Source organism: Equus caballus, chromosome 20, assembly GCF_041296265.1.
Source record: "Equus caballus isolate H_3958 breed thoroughbred chromosome 20, TB-T2T, whole genome shotgun sequence".
Lineage (NCBI taxonomy): Eukaryota > Metazoa > Chordata > Mammalia > Perissodactyla > Equidae > Equus > Equus caballus.
The window spans coordinates 39695921-39723209 of record NC_091703.1 but is presented as its reverse complement, the minus strand read 5'-3'; the positions used below and the strand labels follow the sequence as shown (position 1 = coordinate 39723209).

Genomic DNA, 27289 nt, shown 5'->3' with positions numbered 1-27289 from the left:
CAATGACCTCGGTTTCTAGATCCCTCCCTCTTCGGAGTCCTTCAGAAAGAAGTGAGGGAGGGTGTGGAGGTGGTAAAACCGTCCCCTCCATTTCCCTCACCTGCGTTTCCCATAAGGGCTTGTTTTTCGTTCCGTGGACTGACCTACCTCCAGCTAGACCTTAGCTTGTTTACTGAGCATTGGTTTCTCATTGGGGTTTGGGTGTCATAAGGAAGTTGTCAAGTGAAACTCTTTTTTTCCCAGGTAGCTGAGGTGAGTGAGCCTCCTATTGCTGGAGGAGCGGGAAGCAGCCTGGGGATTGGACGGGACGGGGCTGTAGTGGGTGGGCCCTGGATTGGCTGCCCATGAGCTCAGCTCCTCGGAGATAATGATTATATATACTATGACCAAAGCATCTTCTGAGACGTTCTGGACTTGGCAGCAGCAACAGCAGCATCTTCTCTCTGGGATTGCTGGGCCTGCTGCTCCTCATCAGACACAACTTCCAGCTGACAGGGAGTGGTACCCAGCCGCTGCGGGGGTACCTGACGCAGAGCTCCCTGGTCTGGAGGTTCACCCAAGAGCGTCCTGGAACGCGAGTGACTTTCGTGGTCCGAGGTTGGTTGAATGATACTCTTTCCTTAGGGGGCTGGAGCAGTGGGTAGGGGTATCTTCGGGTCCTCAGACGAGGGTAGACCTAGGAGTCAGACGCTTGGGTCCAGCCCCAATTCTGCTTCTACCTGGGCCCTCGCTGGGCCTCAGTTTCTTCATCTCTAGAAAGACAGAGCAGATCCCAATGGGGTGTCACGCAAACAGCTATGAAGTAACTTGGACTTACAAGCTCTGAACTTGGGTCCCAGCCCTGCAGCTTACTAGCCCAGAACCCTGAGCAAGGAACTGCACTCCCTTGGGCCTCAGTTTCCTCATCTGCAGAATGGGGACAGCGTTACATACCTCTTCTGCTCGTTCTTCTATTAGATGCTGTAGAGGGCAAGTCATAGACTTTATGTGAAGGGACGTAGAAAAGGGAAGCTTCATACGAACAAGTTTTATGTTTACGTCTGGCTGGAGTAAAGTTCTATTGCTTTAAGGTTCTTGGAAGCTAGTCCGGGGACAGGGAGATCTTATGAAAAGAGCTCTGGTGGCTCGCTGCTCTGACAGGATTTGAGGGGGACTGTAGCATTGCATTGCCTGTGGTCTTGGATGGAGGACAGATGGGGTGGGGTGCGGTGGGGACACCCTCAGAGCACAGACTCTAGTTTTGGACGGAGGGGAGTGGTGGGCGTGTTGGAGTTCTCCAGCCTTGTAAATGATGTCCCCACTGCCCCACCCCAAGTCTGCCCCACTGCTGTCACAGGGCCTCAGGTCCCCCATTAGGAAGTTCATTCTTTTGGGTTGTGCAAGATCCTCAAAACATGCAAATCCCTGACCTTTTGGAAAATAGGCACGAGGTGATAAGTGTGTGTGGTGACAGTAAGGAACAGGCAGATGGTTAAAGTCAGCCCGATACACGGAGCTGTGGGTCGGCCCAGGCAGAGCTGACACCTCCGATGGTGCCATGTGGCTGCTCAAATGCCGCTGTGGGCTGAGGCTTTGTGCAAAGACGCCACTGGGTGCAGCTGTGGTCGGGCCCCGGCTGGAGTGTCTGGGCCTGGGCCTTGTGTCTTTAAGTGAACAAGGACCAGCTGGGGAATACCCAGGGGAGGTGTCCTGGCAGGGGACGGGTCTAGAAGCAATGCGATCTGAGGAACTACCAAGAGACTTGAGTCTTTAGGGTGATGGACTGAGACAGAGGACTCCAGGGGTACTGGGACCTCTCCTCAGGGGTGTGACGGGTTGCCGCCAGCAGAGTCAGCTCAGTCTGAAGGGGACTTTCCTTAAAATCCGGGCTGGCCGGCAGAGGAACGTTCTCCCTCAAAGGGTGGTGAGTTCCCATTGTGGGAAGTATTCCAACAGGGATTGCAAGTCTGCCTGTCGGTAGTGGGGCATAAAGGAGTCTTGTCCTACAGGAGGAGGGGCTAGATCTTTCTCCCATCCCTCCAGCTCTGGGAACCTGTTAGGACCCCACCAAGAAGAAGGAATACTTGAATTGTTACCATCTAACACCTGGGGGGTGGGCATGGGAGCAGGACGGGTCCAGTGTTGAGGAGGAGAGAGGACCACCTTGTCCTTGACTCGAGTGCTGCCAGTGGAGGTTGGGGTCCCCCCAGGCCCCCCCTCATTACACTGCATGTGGGGAAGTGTGAGCTGCATCACCCCAGGAGCCCCAGTGGAAGGCTTTGAGCTCCAACAGGCTCAGCTCTCACCCTGGGGGTGCAGAGTGCCCGTGGGCCCACCTGTGCCAAGGAGAAGCAACGTGAGTTCAGGGCGCAGACTTGACCCGCCAGCCCCCGACTGGCTTCCAGCCAAGGGGTCCGTGTGCCCCGCGTCGTGTTTGCAATCTGCCTCTGAGGTGCAGGTGTCTATACCTGGGCACACGTAAACACATGACTCCGAGAGTGCAGGTCACGGTGGGCATGTGTGTGGCTGTGGTTATCTCTCTCAGTGTGAAATAGCAGATTCGCTCACCTGGAAGTCCTTGCATGTGTGTGTCTATATTTACGGGAGGCCACTTGGTGTAGGAGAGAGAAGAAATAATTCAGAATCCAGAGGAGTGGATTCAAGTCCCAACTCTCTCCTCTTCTCAGCTGTGGGCAAGTCTCTTAACCGTCAGAGCCTCAATTCCCCACTGCCGGCCCCTCTGACTCACAGGGTGTGGCCGAGATGAAGTGAGATAATGTGGATGGAAGGGCATTCTGACCGCCATGTGGCAGTTTATGGGTGAGCTAGCTGTGTTTGCACGTATCTGTGTATTGTTTATTCATTCCACAAACACCAAAAGCCTCCCAGGCAGTGTGGACATGGAAGGGGACCATGCAGGCTCGGGTCCTCTCTTTGGAGCTTGGAATTAGACTGGGAAGGCAGACAGTAAATAGATAAATAATTATTCCCTTACCCTTGGGGTGGGAAAAATACAGGACGTTCTGGGTCCACATAGGTTTATAGTGTACATGTGTGTATTTCTGTGACACATCAGTGTCAGCTCGTTTGGGCTGCTATAACACACTCCCGCAGACTGGTGGCTTATAAACAACAGAATGTTGTTTCTCACTCTTGTGGAGGCTGGAAGTCTGGGACTGAGGCGCTGGCAGAGTTGGTGTCTGGTGAGGGCTTCCTGGTTCGTAGACCAGGTCTTCTCTCTGTGTCCTCATAAGGTGGAAGGGGTGAGGGAGCTCCCTGGGGCCCCTTTTGTAAGGGCACTAATCTCATTCATGAGGGCTCTGCTCTCATGACCTCCCGAAGGCCCCATCTCCTAATAGCATCACGCTGGGCGTTAGGTTTCAACACATGAATTTGGTGTGGGGGGAGACACAAACATTCAGTTTACAGCAATGAGTGTCTGTAGGTTGACTCTGGGTCCACACATGCGTGCCACACACACTCCTCCTTGGAGTGACCAGCTTTTTGTTAAATATTGATTGTGTGAACCACAGGCGTGGAGAAGGGAGTGGCAAGGTGTCTCTGTGAAATGGCGCCAGAGAGGTTACAGAGTAATACGGCCGGGGGAAGAAATCAGAGAATAAGTATATAGATGAGGTCAGTGTACACTTTAGAAAATAAACTAAAAACAGCAGCATGCTTGGGAAAAACTGGCAAACTTCCTGCTCCACGGTAACTCAAGGTCAGCTCTGTGCGCTTCCCCTGGCACCTTGTTGGTGTTTTTAAGCATGTCACCAGGGAATGTCACTTCTTACCAGAGGTTCTGTGAGCTGCCGATCACTAGGGTATTTCCGAGCAGACTCGGACTTTGCTCTGAAATCCACCTTCTGCCAAGGCAATAAAGAAGTTTATGAGGGCAGCCAGGCTTCTATCCAGTGAAAGTCAGCTGCTGTCCCAGGGTGACAGGTCTGGAAGCAAGCAGGTCCTGGACAGCGTGGGACTCCCTGTGGGTCAGGTGGAACGTGGGTGAACCCCCAGGCAAAGTAGGGGCCCAGAATAAGATAAACAAGAGAGGAAAAAGAAAGTCTTGTTTTGATGAATTCTGAATAAGCAAAACTTTGCAACCAGAAAATCTGGAAGGATTTAATTTCAGCACACATAGAATTTAGTGTGCACGTGTGTGTGTCGGGGGATAATATTAAAACTCAATCTTCCTAGAGTGTAGAGACTTTAGAAGTCTGAGAACACATCCGCCTCAGAGAGGACCTTCCAGGGTGACTCCCTGGGGGCGGCTGGGTTTGCCCTCCTTGGCCAGCCACACTCTCTCAACCCCGGGGCCTAGCATTGGAAGACAGAATCTTCGAGACATTACAGAGGAGGTGTGGTCAGAGGTAGGAGGAGAGCCAGGCCAAGCTGGGTCACAGTTGCCCAGAGAGGAGAGAGTTTCCAGAAGAAGGAAGTGGGCATGGTATTAGAGGCTGCAGCATCTCGAGAGACGATGAGGAACAGGAAGAGGTCACTGGGTTTGGGATTAGGAGGGCTCGGCAGGTCCTGGAATCTCTCTTCACGGGGGAAACCTCTTGGATGGCTGAGGCCACACGTTGCTCGTCCCGCCTCTCCCTCTCTGGGGCTGGAGCAGCTGCTGCATTTGGCTCTTTTTCTTAGCCTCCCTCACTACCCTCTGGGCTCAAGGCACTGTTGCTCCAGGGAGGCAGTGCCCAAATCAAGGCAGTTTTCTTGAAAAAACATCAAGATGGAAAAATATTGCCTGGCAGAATTATACTGATGCTCTGATTAGAAGTAACAGAGTGTCCTTTGAATGCGGTAGGAGGACGCTGCAACCATCGGCAGTGGCGAAAACCGTTTCCATAGCAATGACGGGTTTGTATAAGATTACTGAGCCTCTCTTCCCATTAGCTGGGGAAGGATGCTCCGGCTCTCTGTGCGATGGGCCCCCTTGAGCCAAGTTAGCATAAGAAGATGAGGGGCTGAGCCGAACAAGGGTGTCCTGTGTGTTCGGCTGGTTTGGCGGTTTTGTTATTTGAACAGCTTCTCTTCCAACCCCATCCACTTTGCCCTGCCCACAGGAACATACGGAAAAAGCAAGGAACTCTGACACCATTCAGTAAATATTTCTGGCTCAGCTGACTTGGAGCTTAACATCAAATAGACCTCCCACCTAAATTTGTCTTCTCTTAAGACTGTGCTACTGAAGAGAGAGCAGATGTCAGGGGAGTAGAGCATTACTGTCACCACCGCTGACTCACGTCCCCACTCCTGCCCATTGGAAGACCAGCGCATTCTCTTTGAGGGCACACCCTGCATCTTGTTCATTGTTAATTCCCTAGCACCGAGCATAATTCCTGGTGCACAGTGAATGCTTACTAAATGTTTGTTAAAAGAAATAAATGAGAAGAAAGAAAAACATTTTCTCCTATGATTTCTTCTCTTTATCCCACCCCACACTGTATTTCAGAAGCACAAATGCAAGCAGCCTCTGAGGCTTTCGAGAACATCGACTGATTCCCATGTAAGGCACAGACGAGTGTTGCTAGAAGTTCGCGTGTAACCCAGATGTCCCTTTTAAGGAACATTAAACAACCTATAAAGCTTTCTGAATTGCCTGCCTCCTCCCCGGCCCGTTTTGTGCTTTCCCGCAAGATTGTCCACGTGTCGGTGTCAGCCGATGACCTCTCTCCTTTCTTCCTAGAACCGTGCTTGAAAGAGGGAAGGCATCCTGAATGTCACTGTCACCTTCAAATCTCTCCATGTTTCCCCAGGCCCTTTCTTCTCTCTCTTTATGTATCTTCCTCACATTCACAAGGATCCTCCACATCTGAAATCACAACTATAGATTCTTATTTTTGCCTCTAAGCTGGACATAGTAATACAGTGCATTTTAAAGTAAAAGAATCAGTTGGTAAATGCAGGAGATGTGATGTAAATACATAATACATGCATAATTCATACATAAATACATAACGCATTCCTTAATACTTAGTAAATGCCTGGTGAGTCTGTAATTACAGATTAGAGTAGGCAATCCACAAATCTGAACTCCACAGGAATCTCTGGGAGCTCAGGTTTGGGATTCAAAACCATGGTTTATTTTTATTTTAACTTCCACCAAAGGGCAAAGGGTTTCTGAACGACTTTGGAAAAGTTGGAAAGCCCCAAGAATTTCAGATTAAAGGCACACAGATGACCTGCCCACACTGCAGCCCGCTTCAAACGCTGCCCAGGACTTGGGGTGGGGGGGAAGTTCATCTGTCATTTCCATGGGCAGCTGCTTCATCCTGGATGCAGACCGGAAGGGTCCCTGCTGCTCTAAGATGGGACTGGTCCAGATACGTTTATTGTATGTTAACTATACGTCCAGAGACACCTTCTGTATTGGACCATTGACTGTGTGTGTAATACACTATTCATTTGTTTCGTAAGAACTTACTGATGTCAGTGATGTGCCGCCATTGTTCTGGGCACTCAGGATTCGAGAACTAGCAAGACAGGCAAAGGGGAGGGAGAGAGACTCAGACAATGAACAAACATGGTGTGGTAAGTTAAGAGAGGAGGGGGTGCTGATGTGGGTGCATAGGGAGGGCCTCTATGGGAAGGTGACAGTTGAGCAGAGCCCTGAGGCAAGTAAGGGAACACACCATAAGGCTGTCTAGGGGAAGAATGTTCTAGAAAGAGGGAACAGCTGGCGTGAAGGCCCTGAGGCTGAGTGGGCCTGAGGGACAGCAAGCAGGGCTGTGTGAATGGAGTGGAGTGAGTGAGTGAGAGGTGACTGGACAGGTAATGGAGCCAGGTCGCGTGGGGCCTTGCCGGCCATCGTAAGGACTTTGACTTTGACTCTGAGTGAAAAGGGAGCCATGGAGGCAGGAGAGCGCCATGCTCTACCTCGTGTTGTAGAGGCCCTGTGGCTGCTGAGGGGAGAAATCACAGGAAGGAGGACAAGGGTGGAGCAGGGAGAGCAGCTGGGAGCTCCCGCAACGGTGCAGGTGAGCAGGGACAGGCCTGGACCAGGCGGCAGTGGAGGAGGCGGGAGGCCTGGCGAGCTCGGGACAGGGACGTGAGGCAGCCAGCTTTGCTGAGGACCAGACGAGGAGTGAGAGAAAGAGGGGAGTCGGGACCACTTCACGGTTCTGGCCTGAGCAACTGGAGAAAGAGAGTGCCCTTGACTGAGCTGTCACCTTCTTAAGAGCCTGGGAGATGGGCAGGCAGGTGTTCGGCCTGTCTCAGAGGGGGACACTGGGCCAGAAAAGCTACCTGAAGTCCCGAGGGGCGGGACTGGGCCTCCTGCTCCAGCTGCATTTGTTTCCTGTAGCTTCTGTAACAAATGCACAAACTCAGTGGCCTGGGAACAGCCCGACTTCGTTACTGCAGTTCTGGAGGTCAGGGGTCCCTGCAGTCAGGCTCGGGGACTGAAGTCAAGGTGTCGGCGGGGCTGGAGGCCCCGGGGAGCCGCAGCCCGGCTGTGGATCTGGGGGTGTGACCTCCCGCAGTTCCGTTTCTTCCTCTGGAAAATGGGGACAAGGGACACCCCCTCCCAGGTTGTCGAGGACTTGAAGGGAGACAGCAGCGCTGAGTGGCTTTCGCTCGCCCTGACGGACAGGGTGGACGGGTGGGGCGGGGGGGGGCCTGCCCGGGCGGCGCCTGGTGGCCTGTCCTAAGGGAGCTGTTTGTTTTGCTTGCAGCACGATGGAGCCTCCGCAGGGCCCGAGGAGGAGAGCAGGGTCTCTGGACAGGACACGGGACCCCAGGAGGGACTCGGACACGTGGGACTGCCGGTGCCTCTCCCTGCCCGCCACCCCCTCCAAGAGGGCACTTCGCCGGACGGCCAGCGAAGGGGCCAGACGCCCCGAGAGCCCAGCCCCGGCTGCGGAGGCTCAGGGCGCCACAGCTACAGCCCTCAGCCCGGAGGAGAGCAAGGAGTTCCTCCCCAGAGAGCAGAGGTCTCCGCAGGACGCCAAGAAGGACAAGGCCCAGAGGTGGGCCCAGCAGGGGTGGCTGAAGACCCTGCTGAACATCTTCCTGAGGACAGGCCTCGAGGAGCCCAAAGAAAAGGCCAGCAGGAGGGCGAAGGGGAAGGATGGCCCCTCGCAGCCTGCGGAAACCCCTGAAGCACCCGGGGAGCTGGCTTCCAGGAAGAAAGCCCACGACAGGAAGGCCAGCCGCAAGAAACACGGTCACAAGAAACGCTCTGCCGAGGAAGCCAGGGGCGCCCCAGAGCAGGAGGTGGGAGGCTGGGAGGCAGGACTGCCCGCGATGGCTGCTGCCGTGTGGCCCGAGGAGGCTGACCTGGGCCCAGCTCGTGGGGGTGAGCAGACCGTGCCCGTTTCTATAGTAATCCCACCACTCCACTCCCAAGGGCTAGGGTGCTATAAGCTGGCTCTTGAGACCTCTCAACAGAGGGGACTGTCAGGGACAACACCACTGGGAAATTCCTTTGAGGCAGAATGGCACAGTGGCTGAGAGCTTGAGGTCAAACCGCCCATGCACTAGCTGTGTGACCTGGGGCTGGTGACTTTCCTCTCTGAGCCTCATTTTTTTTTCATGGATAACATGGAGATAATAACAGTTGCCGTCTCATGGGGTGGCCGTGGCCCGGAGCAGGCACATGGAAAGCGCTCCATAAAGGACAGCTGTTATTGTTAAGTACTCTATTTCCAGGACGATGGACCAGGGAGAAATGGGAAGGCAGGGAGGGAGGAGAGGAGGGAAGCCCTACCCCCCGACTAGTCCATATGTGAGGACTGGGGGTGGATGCTGGGAAGTAAAAAGAGCCCGTGGCTGGGGTCTTGGTTCTAGATCTTCGTTCTAGAATTGGCTCTGTCAGGAATAAACTTGCTGTGTGACCTTGAGCAAGTTGCTTCCTCTCTCTGGAACCTTTGATTCCTCATTTGCAAAATGAGGGAGCTGGTCCCCAAGGTGCCTTCCTATTCTGACTCTAGGGTCCTGGAGTTGGGTGCCCCACAGGCACCTGGAAAAGGATGGAGCTTTGCCCTGTAGCACTCAAAACTCAGCATGTTTTTAATGGGGAGAAGAGACCCAAGGAAGATCCAGGATATTTTGGGGGTTGGGAGAAGGATGTCTGGGTTGAGGCAGCCTCTTCAAACTGAAATCTTGGCGGGTCTCTGATGCTCTGGTTGAGGCTACAGCTGGCTGCAGCAGTGCCAGTCCTGCTGTGGCTCAGGCGCTGTTTTATTGTGTCGATTAACAAGGTCAGAAGAATGGCACTGACACCCACACACCACACACATTTGCTTTCATCTTTGTTCCAGGCGGGGTGGAATCTGATCTCCACTGGTCCTTGTGCATCGAAGGCGAGGGTGCTGGAGTCTCCGAGGTTTCTTCCCAGGACGCAGGTCTCCAGCGGGAAGAGGATCTCGCACAGCCTGACCGTGAGTCAGAATCTACTTAGTGTCCTTGTTGCCTGCAGCTGGGGTGGCTGTTACAATGAGGCAGATGGCTCTGCTTGACCGCTAAGACCTTGCGTGGTCGCTCTCAAAATGCGTGTACTGATCTCGCTCCTTCTGCTGATTCTCGTCACATTTCCTTATTTTGGAGTTTTATTGAAGGGATTCTCAGGAATCAGAAAGGCTGCTGGCAAATGCTCCTGCCTTATGTGTTCATGAGAATGGGACTTTTTAGAAGTCTTTTTAAATTTATAGAATAGAGGAATATGGAATTTATATTTATATTTTTAAATATATAGAAGAGTGCAAAGAATAGTTCAAGGCATACTCATATACTCACAATTATTAACAGTTGGCCATATTTGCTTTGTGTATGTGTGTATAATTTTGTTACTGAACCATTTTTAAGTAAAATGACGCTTCATCCCTAAATACTTAAGCATGCATCCCCAAGAAATAAAGACAGTCTCATACACAACCACCATACTGTTATTGCTCCTAATAAAATGGGTAATGTTCTATTAATCTAATTCCAATAAAGAATGGGCATATTATAAAAGATACAAAATGGAGGAGCTATGTGTCTGTCAAGGAATAGCTAAAAGGCGTTTAATTGGTTATTCTGCAGGGTGTTTATTTTACATGCTAATTCTGTTCTCAAGGAATAGAAGCGAAACAGGATTTTTAAATGAGAGAGAAGTGACGGAGGGGAGTGAGGGGTGAAAAAACCGCTGCAGACAGCTTGGGAACAGGGAAGCAAGTGTGTTTGCTCCTAAACTGATCAGCGGGCAACCAGCAGAGGCCACTCTAGGCTCATCGTCTTTGGATAGGTTGACCGGGGTGTCGAAGAAAACCATTTCTGTTGTTCGTGGCTTCTCTGTAAAGATTTGATATGTGGTGGAGGCGCCATCGCGGCAGGCTGGCTATGTCCTGCCTGTTGGGGTCCCTCCGTCTTCCACCTTAGGCCAGGTCTCCGCCATTTCCCCCACTGGAATTAACCAGGTTGCAAGATCAGCATGAGATTTGCAAAGTATTTCCAGGCACAGTCCCTCATTCGACGGCCTGTCAGCTTCAGAGGGAAGCAAGACAGGGATTATGATCTGCATTTCACAGGGGAAGAGAAGAGGGCCCGGAGAGGTTAAGAGACTTACCCAAGATCACACAGCTTGCCCGACCCAAAGCAGATATTCGTCGATCTGTAAAGTTCAAAAGAACAGTGGGGCCCAAGTGGAATGCATGAAGGGCTGACCTGAAATTTCCTGCATAAAATTTCATGCTTCGGCCCAGTACCCTTCCCTGTGGACCTTTCTAATCCTCTCTCAAAAGGACCAGCCCCAGGATGTGGTGCTTTCCCCCCCTCCTTGGCCTAAGGAGCTGTTTTAAGCGGACCCTTACTCAATACAGAAGGCCCACGTTGGTCTCAGAAGCCCAAGACAGTGACTAGAAAGAGTTCTCTGTGCATCTAGAAGGATTAACTGGGGGCATTTGCTTTCTTCCAGAGGATGCTTGCATCCAGATGATAGTGGAATTTCTCAAGAAAGTGGGAGACCAGTGGGAAGAAGAGGTGAGGAGCAAACCGTCTGCGTAGACCCCCAGGGGCTCGCCGCCTTCTCCCCCTCCTTGCTCAAGCCCACCTGTCCTCCTGGGCCTCAGGGCTCCCCTGCTCTAGGCTCTGTCGCCTCTCCCGTCTGGGCCCCTCTGAACTACTTGGTTGCTCTCCTCAAGATCGGGGCCTGACTCAGTTTCTCTCATCTCCCACACAGCAACTTCAAGGCCCTAAGCTAGAGGCGGCTCCACAAAATCCATCACCGGCCCTCAGGAGGAAATCTCAAAGGAAGAAGTCTGGACTCAAGAGAGCCTTTTCTCTTAAGAAGCACGGCTCCGAGGAGGCCAAGAGAGCCGGGGCTGCAGACTTTTTCAGTGCAGAGTCCCGGCCGCCCAGGAGGCCCAACTTTCTGCCCCTGTGTGTTGGGGGCCAACGGCCCTCCACCTCCGGCAGCTTTGGTGAGCAGACTGCCGTTACCATAGCAACACTGTGGCTGCCTCCAGCTCCGGAACCTTCCCCAGGGCTGGAATTGGCCATTTTAAGAGCTGCCTTCCCTGTTCTGACTTTTGCTCTACCCTGAGCGCTGTGGGGAGGGCTGTGGGGAGGCAGGATGGGCTGCCAGCAGGTCACCTCCACACTCGACAGCTCACTAAGGTTGAGGCAACCCAGCTAAGCCCCCGATGGAAATTGTGTTTGGGAATTCCCCCACCGCAGCCTCAGCTTCCATGCCCTGGCGGGGGGTAGCAAATGCAGGAAGGAACTGGAGCCTGGGAGGCAGGAGACGTGGGTGGTGAGCTGTACTTTCTATGTCCTTCCCCATCTCTGCGCCTCATTCTCCTCGCCTGTAAAATAAGACACTTCCCGGGTGCCTATCTATATCTCCATCAGTCCCCACAGCCATTTTATGGTATTATTATCCCCATTTCACAGATGAGGGAACTGAGGCTCAGGGAGGTGAAACAGTGTGTTCAAGGTCACACGGCTCGTCAATAAGGGAGCCAGACAGAGCTAGAGGGAGAAAGGATCATCCTGGCTGTCCGGGAGGAAGAACCTGGCAGGCCCACCTGGCCAGGGGAACTTACATTTTAAAAAGGAGGGGGCAAGAACGAGTGGTGGACTTTCAGGCCACAAGGGGAAATGTTTTCACGCAGCGGGATTCTGGACGTGATGTGTTAATTCGTACCGTGGGATCAGGCATCCACTCTCCCACTCGAGGATCAAGCCAAGATGGTAGAGGGACGAGGTTGCCAGGGGAGGGAGGTGTGGGGAGCAAAACCTAGGAAAGCCAGTTGAGTGGAAGTGCAAAGGGATAACAGAGCTTGGTCTGGGCCAGTAAGCCCGAGCCCCAGCCCCGCCCGCCCCCCCCTCCAGCTCCCCTCCACCCCACCAGGCCTTGACGCACTCTAGCCTCGAAGGCACTTTAGAGGCTCTGCTAACTTCTGTGCAGGAGGTAACACCCTTGGCCTGATGAAACACACCCCCCATTTCATCTTGCTTCTCAGGCATGGAAGAACCTGAAGTTCAAGAGGCCTTGTCTACAGATGTCGGCGGTCCAAGTCCCTTCGAGCTTTCCATGCCCGCAGGAAGCTGGGGACCGGAAGGGGACTCGCAGGTGGACGGAGACACAGAATCCCGTCAGTACCCCCCCTTCCCCTGAGGCCCCTTGGAACCTGTCTGGCCTGACCCCTCCACCTGCAGAAGAGAAACTGAACCAAAGATTGGCAGTGGCCTGTCCTGACGTGCCTCTGAATGCAGCCGGTTGTGGGGGGCAGCTAGGGCCCCAGAGCACAGGCTCCGAGCTGGCCTGTGTTCCTTCACCTGTCTGAGCCTTGGCTGTAAAACCACCATAGTGGTGGCGCCCTCCATGGTGGGGCCAGCGTAGGGAAATGGAGGGCAACATTGGCCCGTGGCAAGGGCTCAGAGAGGGTGTGACTTTAGGGCCTGGGCTCCGACCTCTCCCAGCTGTGTGAGCTTGGACACAGTACTTCATCTCTGGTCTCAGTTTCTTCATCTGCAAAATGGGGAGAATAATAATAGTCCCTACTTCCTAGAGCATTTAGAGCAGTGCCCATTCGCAGCTGATAAATGTTAGCTGCCAGTGATGGTTATTATTACTGTTGTTAGGCAGCCCAGCTTGAGAAGAGAGCCTCAGGAGAAGGGGGCAGGGGCCGTAGGGGAGAAGCTCCAGAAATGGTCGCTGCCGTCGCTATTGTTATTATTTCGTCACCGGCAGAGCCAAATCTAGGATCACGGAATCACTCTCAGTTCTGTGTGCGAAGATGCTTTTAAAAGTCTGCTTCCTCCACGTCCATGCTGCCTGGTTCGCTTTTCACAGAAAACGTGCCTTGAAGGGAATTAGAAGGGCTCTTGCTGTACCTAGAGGAGAAGGAAGGTTTGGGGACTTGTGGGGACCAGGCCTTTCCAGGTGGCCTTGAGACACCTTCTCCTGGAGGCAGGGGCCTGTCTGTGCTCCTCCTGCCTAGCAGGGCCCATCTAAGCTGGTGAGAGGATGAGTGACTATGTTCCCATGAAACCAGCTCTGCCCTCAGGCCTCCTCTGCGGGTCCATGGGGGTCCCATGTACGGGGACAACCGCAAATGCAACCTCCTTAGCGCCTGTCAGAATGACCCAGGGAGACACCGGGCCTTAGGAAATGAAACCTGACTGTGGAAAAGCTTTTCTCAGCACGAAAGTGTAAGCGGCCCCTTTGATCTTTTTCAGGAGAATTCACCCAGAAGATCACTGCCCTACTCCAAGACCCGGAGGAGCAGGAGGGAGAGAAGGTGAGGAGGATGTGCCCCATGTGGCCCCTGACCCTCACTTTGGACACCCCACCCCTGCCTGGCACAGTAATTTCCCTTCCCCTCCCCCAATTCTGCATCTTCCCGGAAGCCTGCCCTGACCCCTGTGGGCTGCACTTGTCTCCTCGGCTCAGAGCATCCATTGCTCTTCTCCCTGGGCCGCACCCTCAGCCCACAGGGGGCCTCCGTTTGTTTCAGAGGATGTTGGTCTCTTTCCCCAGCTCACTTGCCTTCTCCTCAAAGTCGGGGGCCCTGACTCAGTTTCGCTCATCTCCCCCACAGCAACTTCAAGTCCAGCAGCCAGAGGTGGCTGTAGAAAACCTGGGCCTAGCCTGCAGAAAGAAATCCCAAGAGAAAAAGTCCAACTTCAGAAGAGCCTTTTCTCAGAAGAAATATGGCTTCAAGGAGCCCAAGAGAGCAGGGGCTGCACATGCTGCCAGCCCGGAGTCCCGGCCGCCCAAGAGGCCCAGCTTTCTGCCCCTGTGTGTTGGGGGCCAACGGCCCTCCAGCTCCAGCAGCCTCGGTGAGCAGGCCTGGTGTTGCCATGGTAACAGAGGCTGCCTCTGGCCCCGAGGATTCCTCCAGGGCCAGCTGTGCGGTGTCGAGTTCAGTCTTGACTTTTGCTTTCTGCTCTGAGCAGAGACGGGAGATGTTGGGGGGGGGGGGGGGGGGGGCGGGGCGCTGTGGAGAGGACAGAGGGGCTGGTTGTGAGCAGGAGCCACCACTCACAGTACACGCCCTCACCCCCATACATGCACACATAAACACTTGAAAACAAAGGCAGTACGAGAGCGGTGCATCTGTTCATCAGATAAGTGCCTCAGAATCGCCTGGAAAGCTGATAGAAAAACAGACACCCAGGTTTGATGAAGGAGGGTATGGCCTGGACCTCTGCTTTTTCACTCCTCCGAAGTGTGGGGACCACGGGTGTGCAATGATTCCCCTGACATTTACGGAGTGCCTACTACATGTTATCTCATTGAACCTGCTCGCAACCCTGGGAGGTCAGTCTCATACTCCCATTTGACAGATGGAGAAAGTGAGGTTCAGACAGGCTAAGTGACTCGGCAAAGCCTCGCAGAGTTAAACGGGAAGTGGGTCCACTCAGTGGGACCTGTTGGCAGGCCTGCTTGTTTTCCTCCCAGACTGTGAGGAGGCAGAGAGGGTTGGTGAAGAAAGAAGAATGAGATTTCTGGAGGGGGCAAAGAGCACTGTGAACTCCTCTGAGGCGGCTCCAGGGGCGCTGTGGGTTTACCCAGGAGCCTGGGAAGCCAGGACCCCTCTGGTGCCAGTGCCTTTGAACAGCTTCTCATCAGAACCTGGATTCAGCGATGTGCTTGCGGATTCAAGACAGGTGCAAAACACACCCAGGCCAACTCCTTTTTGCCCTCAGATTTGGAGGACCTCGAGTTCCAGGAGTCCTCGCCTGCAGAAGGGGGTCCAGCTCGGTCCTCAGAAGCACCCTCCCAGGCCAGAAGCCACAAGCCAGAAGGGGGACCGCAGCCGGATGGAGCGTCTGAATCTAGTTAGTACCACCCTGCTCTCACCTGCGACAATGGCTGCCTGGGGCTGCCCTTTGGCAGGGATTTCACAGGCTGAGTCCCAGCAGGGAACTGGGAGGGCAGCTGACAAATATTCCAGGAGGTTCTAGAGGGACAGCAAGGAGACAGGACTGGCCTTTCAGCAGGGGCTGGGGGGGGGGGGGGGGCAGGGTTGCAGCGAGAGCCTTCTTCAGGTGGAGACACCTGTCTATCCTGTGGGATGTGACTTCACGCCACCCCCTCCCCATCCGTTTGCTTGAATGTTTCATGCAAAATCCTTAGCTTGCTCTGGGTCTCAGAACCCCAGAGGTGCACTGGCAAACAGGCTGGTGTGGGGTGGGGGAGCCCTGATTTGTAGTATTTGCAGATTTCTGTGGTATAAATATTCTCACCATGGCCAATTTCAAGCTGCCAACAGTTTACAATGGGTCCACGAATTTCCTGAATATTTGCAATTGACTTTTGGTATGAACGGCCACTTGCGCATGGCTGTTTATAGCCCAGGTCGATGGGCACATTCCCCCAGCATCAGCAGCCACGGTGTTTCCCCTCCCTGCGTCCTGATTAGCTGCTCCTGGTCCAAGCTCCCATCCCTGACCACACTCCTCTGAACTCTGGATAAGGGACATTGGGAGGTCTCAGTTCCCCCATCCGTCAAACGGAGCTGTGGTAAGGTTTAGCAGGTGAGGCTCAGCAGGCCAAAGCCCCTTTCTTTCCATAAAGCAAACCCCAATGCAGCTCTCATGCTCCAGCCCTGGTTTAGGGGAAGATTTTTCTTTGCCCTTCATAACCAATCTGTGTGCTGTGTTTTAGAGACAAAATACATCTGTCATCAATGGATGTGTTGTTGCAGAACTTGTCAACAGTCCCTCAATCCTTCTTTATTTTCCTTAGAGGAGCTGATCGTCCAGAAGCTGGTGGCCCTTCTCCAGGAAGCTGGTGGCCAGTTGGGGGAGGAGGTGAGGACTGCTTGGTCTCCCCAAGGTCAACCCTGGGGGGGCCTCATCAACCCACGACTGATACCGGAGTTCAATCCCCATCTTTGCATCTAGACAACCTTGGGCGTGTCCTTCAACCTCTCTGAGTCTCGGTTTCCTCTTTTGTGAAATGGGGGATTAATATCTACTTGACAAAGTTTAGTGCCTGTATGGAAAATGCCAGACATGTAGCAGATGAGATAAATGTTAGTTTAAAACAATATAAAGCTCATGTGGCTCCCCTAGTGCGAATCCGCCTTGCATGGCCCACCTCCCTGGAAACCTCCTTCCCCTGGTCCGGCCTCCCGGTCCTGCTCATCTCGTCCTCTGCCAACTCTCTATTCTCCCTGTCTCAGCACATGCTTCAGCATTTATGTGGGCTCCAATTCTTTCGAGCTTTTAGATTTTCCTCTCCTGCTAGATAGCCTATAACGGAAGGTCCCCTGCCCTTGAAAACCTCACAGTCTGCTTGGAGAGACAGACGCAGACCACATGTGAGGAGGTGTCAGTGGGAGCACAGTCATGGATGAGTAATCAGTGTTGGGGACACTGTTGGTGCCTCCCTTACCGCCAGCGTGCACGCCAGCCCAACTCCCAGCGCCGGCATCCTTTTGCCTGAGTCCACATGGCAGGCCAGCATGAACACTGTCCACCTCCCCAGGTGCTGCCCTCAGCCACTGCCTGATGGGAGCTGGTATACACACACCCCAGCTCCCTCACCCTTGGGGGCATAACTCCGAGGAGTGTGTTCTGCCCGTGAAGGGATTAGGCTCCAGCTGCCTGCCTGCAGGGCTGCCTTCCATCTTTGTCCCGGTCTCCATTCCCCCATCACTGGTTCCCAGGATCGCTTACCACATACTCGAGCTGCACCTGAGTCCTTGTCGCTGGGTCTGCCTCTGGGGGAAAGCTGACCTAAAACATTTAGGTATGAAGAGGAGGTGTGTAGGTCAGGAACCAAAATTCATCCAACATCTACTCTGCAGGAAACATTTTACATAAAGTACCTCACTTAATCCCCCTCCCCGCAACAACAATGGGGGAGGGAAGGGATATTATTATTCCCACTTGACACACGACCAAACAAAGGCTCAGAGAGGTCACACAGCTACTCAATGCAATTGAAGCATCACCTATCTGAGTCCAAAGACCTGCACTTTTTTTTCCTCTTTGTCCTGCTGCACGGAGCTGGACCTTGCAGAACAGATTCTGAGAGGTGGGGAGGGGGTGGAGGAATGGAACAGGGGGAGCTCATCACCCATCCCCGGGCCACTGAGGCGCCCAGCCTGGCTGTGTGCAGTTGGGGGAGGGTCAGCTCGGGAGAGGGGACTAGCTGCCAGCAACACTGATGACCCACCTTCGTTTCTGCTTCCAGATCGGGCGACACCCCAGCTTGAAGAGGTATTCTTGCAAGCTCTCAGACTCCTCCCTTAGAAAGCTGGCGGCTGCCCTGGGCAGCCGGGAGGCCCAGTCCACTGCGCCCCACAGGAACCTGGCCGAGGGATCCTACCAGTTTGCCTTTGGCTTGGCTAACACGTTTGCTGGCAACAACAGCCACACCGTCCTCAGCCTCAGGGGTCTACACTTCAGCTGCCACAGTTACACCCACTTCCCACACGGGGAGGCCCCGCAGGTGAGAAAGGGCAGTATGGCACAAGTGACAACAGGCTTGTGGGCATGACAGGACCTCCTTCCTGTCCTCTCCCCTCCCCTCCTTAGTTCAGGAGTTGGGATCCAGCTCAGACACCACCTCCTTGCTGAGGCCTTCTGAGATGATTCTACACCACAGGGACCTTTTCTTTTCCAAAACCCTCACGGGCTCTACTCACTAATCAGCATCTTCTTCGTTTGGCTCTGGTCTCTAGCTGTATGTGCATTTTCATACTGTTGATAGCAGTGTGGAACATGGACTGGCCACTATCCTAGCTTGCCTCCTTCTTATTTCTTGGGTTCTGCTGCTTGGCTTCCCAATTCTAGACTGTCATAGAGTTTGAATAGCAAAGGAGAGGAAGATTCCACATCAAATAAAGGATGGTGGAGGTAGATGAGAAGGACGTGTGGGCTGTTTGGTTGAAGGCTCCCAGCAGGCATCCTTCCCCACCTTTCCTTGGTAGATTGACTAAGGGTAGGGCCTCCCCTGGTGTCCCCGTCACTCTTCTGATTGCTGCAGGCTTTCCCTAGTAACCCCCACCGCACCGAAGGCTCTGCGTTGTTTCCTTTAGAGAGAATACTCATCACTGATTTTTTTAAAGATCTGAGTTTTCATGTTTTCTGGTGGACGCTGAAAAGTAATTTTCTCCACCCTTTTCAAATTCCCTTAAGATAACCTGCTTACAGACGTTTGACCCAGATCTATAGCATAGATGCTACTGAACGAAGGTGTGACTTTAAAGAATGAAATTTCTGTCTGTTGGTGTTGGACAAACAGGATCAGAGCTTCTACATCTAGATGGTCCCCCGGAAACCAGACCTTTACTGCGATGATGTCACCATCACAAACATTCTGTCTCCTTGTCCCGGAATTACTTTCAGAAGCCACGTGATGAGTTTCTTGAGAAAGCTGGTCTTATTTTATGATGCTTGTACCTTGTCATTCGAGTGTGCTATGCTGTGCTATGTTGGCTCGTGTCCCTGCTGGGAGCTCCTCGTGACCTTAGACCTCCCTTTTCTCAGCCTCACTGTCTTCTCCCGGAGAATGGGGATGTTACAGATAGTTTGCCCTCTAGGATGGGCTAGGTAATAGCTTATGGAGTGACCTGAGTTCTTTACGAAGGATATTATAGAAACAGTTCTGACATGCTCAGTAGCCCTAACTCCATCTTCTGATTTTACTAACCATTCATTCATTCACTTCACTCATCCATTCAACCAAGAAATATTGAGAGCCTGCTGTGTGCCTAACTGTGCAAGGTGCTATGAGGGCCTGGGGGAGCTTCTGCTAGTGGAAAAGACAGAATGTTTACTGATGACAAAATTAAATGTCAGTTAAATGCCAAATTAGTGGTAACGGAGGTCAATGAAGCAAGTTGGTTCTGGGAGCCTTCAGGAGGTGGCAAGCACTGATTCTGAGGATGGGGAGGCTGTAGATGGGAAGAAGGTGAGGAGAAAACTGTAGGCAGGAGGTACTGTATGAGCGAAGACCCAGAGGTGGGAGCTAGTGTGGTGTGTCGACGGGTGAATGAGAAGTCTGTTGTTATCAGGATGGGATCCACAAAGAATTGGGCTATGGCTAAAACCTATGTATTTTTTTTCCTCCCAGAACATTGCAAGTCCTGAGATCCAAAGTCCAGATTGAAAGCTGTGCTTGCACCCAAGTTCCGTTGAACTAGCCAAGCAATTGGTGGCTTTAGCCAGGAGACCCTGAAGATGCTTCATGATGTCCTAATCCATGCTTCACAGACACAACAGAAGAGGGGACAGCCATCCTGTGCCCAGGCTGCGCTGGGCTTGTTAAGACAGAATCCACAGAGCGTTCTTCTGTGAAGCTGGAGGCAGAGGCCGTGCTGGGAGAAATAAGCCTTGGACTGGGAGTAAGGAGGCCAGGGCTCCGCTCACTGAGCTGCCTTAGACTTGCTGCTGGAACCTACACATGCCTCCTGTCCTCTCCAGACCTTGGATCCTGGGCTGGATTAGTCACCCTCGGATCCCTTCTGGCTCTATCATGCTGAAATCTCTCCAAGGAGAGGAAGTGATTGCTTTTACTCTGGGGCTAAATACACCCACCCCTCTGAGCTGGAGGCAATCTTTAAGTCCTCACTGAATGAATGAATGAATGAATGAATGAATAAAGGGGAGAACTCCTGAGATCCCGGCAATTCTACCAGGCATTCCCTGGGAGGCCTTAGTCTCAACCGGAATTGCACAACCACTGATTCTGTCCTCTAATTTGAGGGTTAGGGAGGAAATGAGAGAGTTACCTCAAAAGGCATTATTAGTCCAGGAGTCAAGGCTCTTGCAATCTCAGGCCACCCTTGTGCTGACTTATGTGCCCTTGGGTGAGTCTCCTGGTTTTTACTTTCATTTAAAAGACTTACTAGGGGCCAGCCTGGGACGTAGTGGTTAAGTTCACACGCTCTGCTTCGGTGGTCTGGGGTTCGCAGGTTTGGATCCCAGGCACAGACCCAGCACTGCTCAACAAGTTGTGCTGTGGCAGGTGTCCCATATAAACTAGAGGAAGACTGGCACAGATGTTAGCTCAGGGCCAATCTTCCTCACATGCACAAAAATAAAATATTTATTAAATCCTTTATCTTATTTATTTTTTTATCATTGTGTATTTTCTTGATGCCCAGGGGCTAAAAATGTGCCCACTATCACATGGAAGGCCTGCTGACGTGTTTTCAGATGTTAGTTTTAAAAATAAATTTTTGTTGAATCTCTCACCAGCATGCACATGCATTTAAACAAATGTACATCTGCGTGCAATGCAGAATTCATTCAGTCAACCAACAGTGTTTAATGCCCATGTGGGTCTGCAGATGCCTCCAGGACTCTGTAGGCCTCAGGTGCGGAAGCCCTATGGATTGGGTGTCCCTGGTCTCTCACAATACTTCCTTCTGTCCTATAATTCTATGACCAGCAAAATGAAGGTGGTACCTGGTACCTCTTTGACCTCATGGGGTTTTGCCAAGAGTCAATGAGAAAATGAATGTGAAGAGTTCTGAAAATTACAAGGTGTCATATCTGTGTATGTTGTTATTCTTATTAGAGCTACAATCTGGGTAGTTTTCAGGAACTGGGGGAGGGCTTCAAGCTGGATCACCATGGGTGGTTGCACCAGCGTGCACTGCTCAAGAGCACCATGCCTCAGGAAGTGCTATTCCCTTCCTAGACATTGTGGATTTATAGATTTATGATGACGGTATTCCAACTGATGGCAGTAAAGTGTCTTGAGAAAGGGGCTCCTTTTTGATTTTGCACAAAGGTGAGATGTGGGTTGCTAGAAGTTCTGCCTTCTGCACAGCTGAACAGTTTCAATGACTTGATTCAGGTGGACAATTTGCCCTGTGCCTGCTGTCTATATACACGTCTGACAGGGCTATGAACATAGCCCTTAACATTGCCTGGAAGACAAGGCCATAGGGGAGAGGGTGTTAAAACCTGGATGGCAAACTCGATCTTGTTACCCCCGGTGGACATTGTATTGCTGTGTTGAACCTGTGGCGGGCACCGGAGGACAGGACTGGGAGGGGAGAAGCCAAGGGCAGAGAGGCCCCGTCTAAGGATGGGATCGGCTTCAAACCGGAAGCAAAGTTTTAGGAAGTGCAACTCAGCATGTTTAAAAAGCCATTTAGGGTTATTGCTGCTTCTAAGAAGTGGAGGAGAGGTGAGCTATTTATGGATTTATTTTAGGTGGTGGTCAGGAGCACAGTGCCAAACGTGAAGGATCAGAATCAGTTTTGAAATGAGGGTCAGGAAACTTCTGTTTGTATTTTCTTATTTGGAATGATGTTCTTTAAGCTGTATGAGTGTTTGGTATGAGTTCCCGATGCTGGCGTCTGTCTCATTTTTGTACTGTGTTATTTAAGCAAATAAAGAAACCGACTAGTACAATGGTCTGACCTGGATTATTCACAACGGAAGCAACAAGGGGGCCCACCTGCCACATCCAGGCCAGCCTGGTGTCTGCAAGGCTGTGAGGTCAGCCTCGTTGTTCCTGCCGGGAGGAGTGTGGGGTCTTCTCCGGATGATCTCCAGGTGTGCCTTCCTTGGGGAGCCAACTTGATGAGGCAGTAAAAAAAACGCCCTGCTCTGGGCACCGTGGGACCTGGGTTTTAGTCCCGCTGCCCACAGGCTGATGACCTTGGAGACAAGACACTTGCCCTCTTAGACCTGACGTTCTACAACTCTGTGATTTTCAAGGGGACAGTTAATTGTATGTCCAGGAAAATCTGGGCCAATCGTGATTCTATATCATCTGTCTTATTAGTCCCTCAACTCTGGTGCCCAAACTCCATCACTCTGAACCAGGATAAAAATGGACAAAACACAGAGCCTGGTTTTGGTCCAGAAATTGTGGTCTCCACTCAGAGGCATCTAAGGCCTTCCTTTCCCTCTCTCAGACAACACATGAGTCCCTCCAGTGACTCCCTGGGGAAGGCAACACTTTTGAGTGCACAGCTTGCCTTCTTTTCAAACCATGCTTCTACTCCCCAGCCCTGGAAGGCTCCGGTAATGCTCTGAGGAGGGCAGGAGAGGGCGGCAGCATTATCCTCATCTCACAGACCAGGAAGCTGAGGCTCAGAGTAGGGAGGTGCCTCGTTCAAGGTCGCACAGCCAGCTACAGGCAGAACCAGGCCAGGACCCAGCTCTGAGAACCTCTTCTTTTGTGGCCCCCCGACATTATCTAATCCATTAGTTCATTTATTCAACCAATATTTATTGAGCACTTACGATATGCTAGGTCTGATACTGTGTCTATGGCATACACAGATGCAAAGCCACAGTCCCTGCCCCTGGGTTGCTCATGTACCTCACTGGTTACGGGAATTTTGTGCCAGTGGGAATATAGGATGGTGGGACAGCGTGCAAGGGGGGGGGCCTCCCTCAACTCACACCACGGAGGCCTTCAAGAGCACTGAGGTGCCTGGGAGGCCCTGCTGCTTTGAAAGGCTTTTAAAAGGCAGGCAAGCAGGAGGCTGGCCCCATGGCCTTGTGGTTGAAGTTCCATGAGCTCTGCTTCGGTGGCCCAGGGTTCACGGGTTTTGGATCCCGAGTGTGGACCTACTCCACTCGCCATGCTGTGGAGGCATCCCATATACAAAGTAGGGGAAGACTGACACAGATGTTAGCTCAGGGCGAATCTTCCTCAAGTGAAAAAAAAAAAAGGAGGATTGGCACAGATGTGAGCTCACAGCTAATCCTCAAGTGAAAAAAGAAAAAAGGAGTTGGCAATGGATGTTAGCTCAGGGAGAATCTTCCTCACACACACACACAAAGGCAGGCAAGTGACATCAGGACACTGAGAAGTCAGGGGCTAAGTGGGTGAGTCAGAGATAATGGGGTCAGCCGGGAACCGGTTGAGTTCGGGGTGTTAGCTGGGTTGCAGGACGACCAGAGAGCGTTCTGGCCTTGGCACCAGTGCGACCTCCCATTTCAAAGCACAGTGACTGACACAACGAAAAACAATCCATTAGTGTTGGTTTAAAAAAAAAAAAACGGCATAAAAAAGAGACAGGAACTAATTAGGGTTGCAAAATTTAGCAGATAAAAATATGGGTGGCCCAGTTAAATTTGAATTTCAGATAGACAACAAATAATTGCAATGCTGGGGACATACTTACACTAAATAATTATTGGTTGTTTATCTGCAATTCAGATTTGACAAGGTGTCCTGTACTTTATCTGGCAACCCTGGGACTAATGCAAGAACAATTCTCTTGATTACCTCAAAATGGGGAAAAGGGAAATTAAGCAAAGTGAAGGAAAATATTCCAGGGGATTTACTGATACTTAGAGCATAACTTGTAACATAAGAGCATCTGGGCTGTAAATACAGGCTGTGAGTTAAAACAACTGTTATTATAATGTTCAGTTTTCCCTTGCACATCAGGACACAAGCATTCCCGAGTTGTGCAAGACTGACACCCTCCTTTGCTAGTTCCTGAGTCTCAGAGGCCCCCCGGGCACACAGCCTCCTGCAAACAGCAAGGCCACTCCTAGCGAGAAGGCCAGACACAGCAGGCAGGCGAGCCCCTCCGGGGACCTGGCTCCTCCTACCACCCAACCCCCAGGGCGCTTCCCTTGACTGGTCTGGACCACGGAATCCAAGGAGGCAGAGGGCTCAAGGACACCTGAGACTTGATTCTTCCTGGGCCTCTCAAGGGTCCAGTTAGGCTCTTCCACGCGGCACCTTCTAAATGGGCTCGTGTGGAGGCATTCTCCTTGACTTGGGCCTGTTGAATGCAGCCTCCACCCGGGCCTTCTCACCATAGGCCCCCACCCTCCCGGGCCTTAAATTTGCCTGCATCCTCCTCAGGCTCCCGGAGCGGCACCGCCCACTCCCACCCCCGCTCCCCCCTATCAGGGCTGTCTTCCACCCAGTCCTCCGGGTTTTGTGTTCCAGGATTTGTTAAGCAAATGCATCTGAGGCCTCTGGGCAGCCCAAGCTTCCTTTCTGGGCCCGGCTGGGGCTGGAGGTTATTCACATTCTGGGGAGTGGTGGACCTAATTTTTTTCTGGACAGGCTGGAAAAACTGAGGCTGAAGGTGTCTTTCTCAGGGAGCATTTTCACGGAGGTGTGACCAGCAGACAGAGGCTGCCCTCATCTGGGCTGGGGGATGGAAGGGGAAGGGACGGCTGGCCTCCCGTCTCCTCAGCAACCACACCAGGACTCAGGGAAGTCCAGAGTGGCCTGCTGCACACGGCCACAGCCCATCACCCCTGCGTGCTTTTAAAGACCTTGTGCCCATCAACGCCATCAGCTGATTCCAGCGAGCCGCTGAGGCGGAGTCCGGTGGTTCCAAGTCAAGCCTTTGGTGCACCGTGAGAACTCAAAACAAAACAAAAGAAGAACTTGGTCTCTTGACAGCACAGGAAAAAGGAAGTGCCTCCACGGCTCAGTCCTGCCTGACCCCCGAGAGTTTGCTCCGTGGACTGGATCCTGGGCGCTGGGATTGGTCTGGCCCGCCTCAAAGAAGCACATTCAGGCCAGGGTGGGGAGGAAGGCCCCGAGCCCTGCCGGCCGGGAGGAGGCTGTGCTGGGTGCTCTGCAGCGCCCGTCCAGTCCCTGTTGACGTCCGTCCCTCTGTCCGTCCAGAGCCGGGCGGTGCAAGGGCTGGAAGGGCCGCAGGGAAGCTGAGAGGATGTTTAGACAAGGAGGGGCTCGCCCAGGGAGTGGGGGTCACCCTGGTCCCTGAGGGGCTCCGGGGGAGGGGAGGGCATCTGGGAGCAGGTGGGGAGAGTCTCCGCTTCGGGGTCGTCAGATTCTCCCCCGTCCCAGCTCAGCTTTTCCCTCTTGGCTCACAGCTTCCTGGAGAAAGGACACAGGTTCATCATTTCTAAGGCCCTCCTCTGGGGTTTCCCTCCCCTCACCTCCACCGAGAACATCCCTCACAGCTTCCCACGCCTTGGGCAGTCCCAAGCAAGGAGACAGGCCCCATTCTGGCCAACCTGATGCGTGGAAATTGGAAATCTCAGTTTAGGCCAAAAAGCCAGTTGGAGGGTTGGTTTATTACATAAGGGTCTTTTGCAAATGGAGACGTCCATTTGCAGAGCAGGAGTTGACAAAAGAGTCTTCGAAACATTATTCAGTTTACAAAAGTCCAGTTAATATTTGGTTTTTCAGGAAGGGGGAAGAGGTGATGTGGCCTCCAGGGTGCTCAGTACAGCAGTGCAGAATGCACACTGTACAAGGATATCCCGCCAGTGCAAAGGGGCAGGCACTTCCTAGACATACTTATGTGGTATGTTATTTGTACAGTTTTGTGTGTATTATTCATGTAGTTCTGCAGCTTAGTATGTCACTCAAAGATTTCCAGTAGTTGGCAGTCAATTGTCCTAACAAAATCATATACTGTGACAATCTTCTAGCAGCTGGCAGTCAAGTTCCCAAGGAAGGCGTGCTGTTTTCTCAGGGGACAAGGCATTAGATGGAGTGCTGGCCCTGACTGTGCCCAGCGAACAGCAGGTGGGGGTGGATAGGAAGCTGGGTTTACGGGGCTCAGGAGTCACCACAGCATCCCAGGGCAGGGCAGGCAGTGCCTGGCCTGCAGGGAGACCCTGGGGAGTTCCACCCTCAGGGCAGCTGTAGTCCTGGATCCGGCTGGGAGGAGGCGGGTGGGTGACACTGTCTCAGAAGTGGAGAGCAGAGAGACGTCGAGGGGGCAGGGAGCAGACCTGGGTGTGAGAAGCTGGGGAAGCACGTGTGAGGAGAAAGGAGGCAAAAAGGAGTGGGAAGACCTGAGTTCCCAGCCCTCCTCCACCTGCTGTGTGACCTTGGGCAAGTCACTTGCCCTCTCTGAGAAACTGTGGGAAGACACCTGCAGAGGCCACCTCGGAGAAATGCTGGAATGTGGACTTGCACATTCTTGGATAATTTTCCAATCTGATGGTGTCACTCTGTTGTTTAACCCCTGAGTGACTCCCCAGCACCGCGGCAATGTCCACCCTCATTAGCATGGCACCCAAGCCAGCCGGAGTGCCCCTGCCACATCTCCACGTGCCCCTCTGAGTGCACCTCCAGGCCTCTCCCTGCCCACATGGAGAAACTAGGACTAGACCCCGTGACTCTCGACTCTCCCTCCAGCGCTCCGTGGATCCTGGGAGGCTGTATCACTTAGGCGTCAACACCAATATGCTGGTGACAGACACCCTGCATTCAGATCCTGGCTCTGCCAACTACCAACTGTGTGACTTTGGACATGTTACTTAACCTCTCTGTGCCATGGTGCCTGGAACATAATAACTACTGTATAAGTTATAGCTATTATTACTACATTCACATCAGAATAGGGGAGATTCCACAGTAAGTCAAAGGAAGGGCTCTGTAATGGGGGAAATTTGGGGAGCCTGACAGACTCGGTAACAATTAGGAGGATCTGGCCAGCAATTAGCAAGCTGGATGTCCCCCTTTTCCATCTGTAGCCTGTAGACAGTCTCTCCTTTTCTCAAACTGTCTTTCCACTTTGAGGCCAGTTATACAACTTGAGTCAGACGACCACTGACCACTGGAGGAGAGGCAAGGCCAGCAGAGGAAAGCTGGGCTGCTCCATCCATCTGGCCACGCTCCCGGAGAAGGGGATAGCTGGCATTACTGCTGGCCCTGGAATGAAAGGGATAGGGAGCAGATTTGGCCCCACCCTGTAGCCTATGCAGAGCCAACCCAGCCAGACACAGACCTGTGGGAGAGAAAAGCAAAAGCTCGTTTCGTTTCGTAAGCCACTGAGATCTTGGGGTGGGGAGGGGGTTGTTTCCCCTCTTTGTTGGGAGGGATGTCAGCTGGGGACCAGGAGTTTGCAGAGGGCGAGCCCATGGATGTGACGGTGTCTCTCGTGACTGTAGTTTGGGAGGAAAGGAGCCTATTTCCCGTCTTCCTGGATCACCCCTCCTC

General features: G+C 52.7%; 2 protein-coding genes and 1 long non-coding RNA gene across 9 annotated transcripts in view; 1 reads left to right on the top strand and 2 right to left on the bottom strand.

The window, feature by feature from the left end:
* The first annotated feature begins 326 nt into the window (after window positions 1-326).
* Window positions 327-21789, top strand: BNIP5 (BCL2 interacting protein 5). 2 transcript variants are annotated; one of them, XM_070244474.1, is made up of 12 exons: window positions 331-597; window positions 7656-8278; window positions 9243-9362; window positions 10877-10941; window positions 11141-11381; window positions 12426-12557; window positions 13645-13706; window positions 14007-14247; window positions 15118-15249; window positions 16160-16224; window positions 17615-17872; window positions 19499-21789. In XM_070244474.1, exons 1-12 carry the CDS (start codon window positions 368-370, stop codon window positions 19532-19534), a joined length of 2205 nt encoding a protein of 734 aa, XP_070100575.1. In that variant the 5' UTR covers window positions 331-367; the 3' UTR covers window positions 19535-21789. The 2 variants fall into 2 exon arrangements, with proteins under 2 accessions (XP_070100576.1, XP_070100575.1); XM_070244475.1 differs by lacking the exon at window positions 12426-12557 and having other exon boundaries at window positions 327-597.
* LOC138919483 (uncharacterized) lies at window positions 9991-17731 on the bottom strand. 4 transcript variants are annotated; one of them, XR_011429688.1, is made up of 4 exons: window positions 17597-17731; window positions 17095-17154; window positions 13955-14056; window positions 13012-13299 (listed from the first exon to the last, which is right to left on the bottom strand). It is a non-coding gene; the product is annotated as an uncharacterized lncRNA (long non-coding RNA). The 4 variants fall into 4 exon arrangements; XR_011429689.1 differs by lacking the exons at window positions 13012-13299; window positions 13955-14056 and adding an exon at window positions 9991-10477; XR_011429690.1 differs by lacking the exon at window positions 13955-14056.
* Window positions 21790-22597: 808 nt separating the features above from the next.
* The window catches only part of PNPLA1 (patatin like phospholipase domain containing 1), a 44153-nt gene continuing 39461 nt past the window's right edge, over window positions 22598-27289 (bottom strand). Inside the window, exon 9 of one of the 3 annotated variants that reach the window (XM_070244476.1) lies at window positions 22598-27001. In XM_070244476.1, coding sequence (XP_070100577.1) covers window positions 26875-27001 — 127 coding nt within the window. In that variant the 3' untranslated portion in view covers window positions 22598-26874. Of the gene's footprint in view, window positions 27078-27289 lie in introns of all 3 variants that reach the window. The other 2 variants (XM_070244478.1, XM_070244477.1) reach the window with 2 other exon arrangements.

Excerpts from the sequence above, each read along its gene's own strand:
- BNIP5 (XM_070244474.1), top strand. The coding sequence starts at position 368 with ATGATTATATATACTATGACCAAAGCATCTTCTGAGACGTTCTGGACT. Across the intron at positions 8,279-9,242 it reads CCTGGGCCCAGCTCGTGGGG|GCGGGGTGGAATCTGATCTC; the intron begins GTGAGCAGACCG and ends TCTTTGTTCCAG. Across the intron at positions 11,382-12,425 it reads CTCCACCTCCGGCAGCTTTG|GCATGGAAGAACCTGAAGTT; the intron begins GTGAGCAGACTG and ends CTTGCTTCTCAG.